Here is a 2,347-nt window from a genome sequence, read left to right as displayed (position 1 = left end):
GAACTTCTGCTACACTTTTTTTCAAATCAAAATAGTGCAAAAGCACATGTCGAAAAAACACTTTATCGCGTTCCATTTTTCACAAAGCAAAAGAAATTGTTGTTTAGGAAAATAATTGTGTATGCTGACTGAATGTTATCGAGAAATGTCGAAATTAATCACAAACTACCTGTTTCGTTAGTAATGACTACTAGAACTGTTTGCATTGCCATCTAACATTTGCGGGCGGAAACTAAGTTAAGGTCCTAATATTTTAAATATATTCTTCATTATTATTTTCTTAAAACACTGTCTTTCAATTATTCCGCCTATCACGAACCCGATCCGACAAGCGATTCAAAACCGCAACGAATCGCGGTTACATATATTGCGACGCTACTCGCGAAGATAACTTCACGAGCGACGGCCGACCGTCGCCTGTCCACCGCGTCAGCAAACTACCGTCGGCTCCGGTTCACGCTACCAAGTCGAAAAAGATTCGTTGGGCGCCAGGTGGAAAGGCCGCACCACCTCGCGATAACCGTGATAGGAAATTACACGCCATTCGCGTGTCCCGGAACCGTCGGGACCGGCAGCTCCAAGAGTTTTTAAGTCGGAGACGAGATGGGTTAGGAGAAGGCGAAATCAACTCGACTTGATATCGATAATGAAAAGTACATTTATTGGGGGACTCTTGCACGTCCCGATATTCAATACGCGATATAATGTGGTAACGGCGACGCTCCTCGGGAGACGGTACTGTTCGCGAGAATGCCACGCGAAGCCCGAGGACGATTTCCTCGGGCGAGCCTTTTATTAACCGCGCGACCACTCCGCGGACGAGACACGATAATGCACGAGCCGATACGCGGCAAAATTAGATTTTTGAGCAGATGGTCGATCTTACAGGGTGTATATCAGTTGGACACGGGGCAATTGAACACAGTCCAATCACAAGTCGCTGTTCCAAGGGACCCTACAAATGTCTCTAATCACACGGTGCTGTGATTGGCTGTGTCCAAATGCACCTTGTCCAAGTGCACCGCTCCCGATCTTACATTGCTCGGCGGCGGCCCTTGAGTCGGCGGCGATGTCGATGCCGACGACGGCGGTGACGGCAGCGGCGGCGATCCTCTCTCTCTCTCTCCGCTCTCCCTCTGTCTTCTCGCTCCTCTCTCTCTTTCTCTCGCCCCGCTCTCTCTCTCTCTGCCACTGCGCTCTCCCTTGCCTCGCTCTCGCGCTCTCTCCCACTCCCTCTCTCTCTCTCCGCTCTCGTTCTCTGTCACTCTCGCTCGGCGATCGGTACAGGACGTTCTGCGGAAATATGCTCCGTTTGCGGCGGTAGTCGCGGTAAGGCTACCAGCTGTTTCTCTCTTGGAGGATTACGTATCGCGGATCCTCCTTCGTCGCTTCACCCCTCGTCCTGTGGTGGTCGGTAGTCAGGAATCGGCAGATTTCGGTATTCTTGTCTCGAGGCACTTTTCGTCTCGAGACACTGTTGCCCTCGTGAATCCACCTGTTGCCTCTCTCGGCTCTCCCGTTTTTTTTCTTGCTGGGCTCTCGCGACGGCTGCTTGCTAGAAGTAAACACAGCTGATCGGTCTAAGCGCGATATTGTGTTCGAGCCACGGTAATTTCTCAGCGATAGAATATTCGCTATTGCTGAGCGCGCGATAATTCGCGATAAAAGATTTTAGTCACAAAAGTACGAGAGTGCAATTCACCTGATTAAGGGCTTCGCTAGTGGTCGGCCGCTGCTTCCTCGCCCCTCGATGTCCTCCGCTCCTCGTCCTGGTGGCCGACAAGGGACGCCGAGGGGCACAAAATTCGGGACGCGCTTACCTTCGCATCTGCTCCGCTCGCAAAAATCGCTTCTTCGCTTTGTTCTAAGACTTTCACAAACAAACATTCGACGGACCGCGATATTCGGAAAGGTCTCGAAAACCGTTAGCGACGCGACACGCGAAAAACATTCTCACTAATTCGGTACGGGATTCTTGAGACGGACGCCTCCACGGCTGCCACATCACAACATATACAGGGTGTCCCGAAGTCCCATGATGACCCTTGGTGAGAACGTAGAACGGACTGAGGTGAGCAAGAAAGTCCTGTGCCGTTTTGCGATATTCGCAATAGTTTTTGAGAAATTAATTATTTTGTCTCAACAAATCAGCGTACAGAAAGCGGCAGCGGAAAGAAAGATGACTTCGGCCGACGTGCGACCGTGACACTCGCGAATCGTATCTCGCCGCATCCCTCCGCCCATAGCTACGAGACATAGACTCGCTATGTCTCGTAGCTATGGGCGGAGGGATGCGGCGAGATACGATTCGCGAGTGTCACGGTCGCACGTCGGCCGAAGGCATCTT

The 2,347-nt window shown here is 51.3% G+C and overlaps 1 protein-coding gene across 1 annotated transcript; it reads right to left on the bottom strand.

The window, feature by feature from the left end:
- Positions 1 to 640: 640 nt before the first annotated feature.
- On the bottom strand, positions 641 to 1,989 carry LOC116852378. Its single transcript, XM_032832659.1, has 2 exons — positions 1,703 to 1,989; positions 641 to 1,555 (listed from the first exon to the last, which is right to left on the bottom strand). The coding sequence occupies exons 1-2, from the start codon at positions 1,885 to 1,887 to the stop codon at positions 1,336 to 1,338; spliced, it is 405 nt and encodes a 134-aa protein (XP_032688550.1). The 5' UTR covers positions 1,888 to 1,989; the 3' UTR covers positions 641 to 1,335.
- Positions 1,990 to 2,347: the final 358 nt, after the last annotated feature.

Source organism: Odontomachus brunneus, unplaced genomic scaffold (genome assembly GCF_010583005.1).
Source record: "Odontomachus brunneus isolate Ranch 3 - 2012 unplaced genomic scaffold, Obru_v1 Obru_scaffold_220, whole genome shotgun sequence".
NCBI classification, from domain to species: Eukaryota; Metazoa; Arthropoda; class Insecta; order Hymenoptera; family Formicidae; genus Odontomachus; species Odontomachus brunneus.
This window is presented reverse-complemented; position numbering and strand designations above follow the sequence as displayed.

Coding starts and splice junctions, on each gene's coding strand:
- LOC116852378 (XM_032832659.1), bottom strand. CDS start 1,887: ATGTTTGTTTGTGAAAGTCTTAGAACAAAGCGAAGAAGCGATTTTTGC. Junction 1,556..1,702: donor CTAGCGAAGCCCTTAATCAG/GTGAATTGCACT, acceptor GTTTACTTCTAG/CAAGCAGCCGTCGCGAGAGC.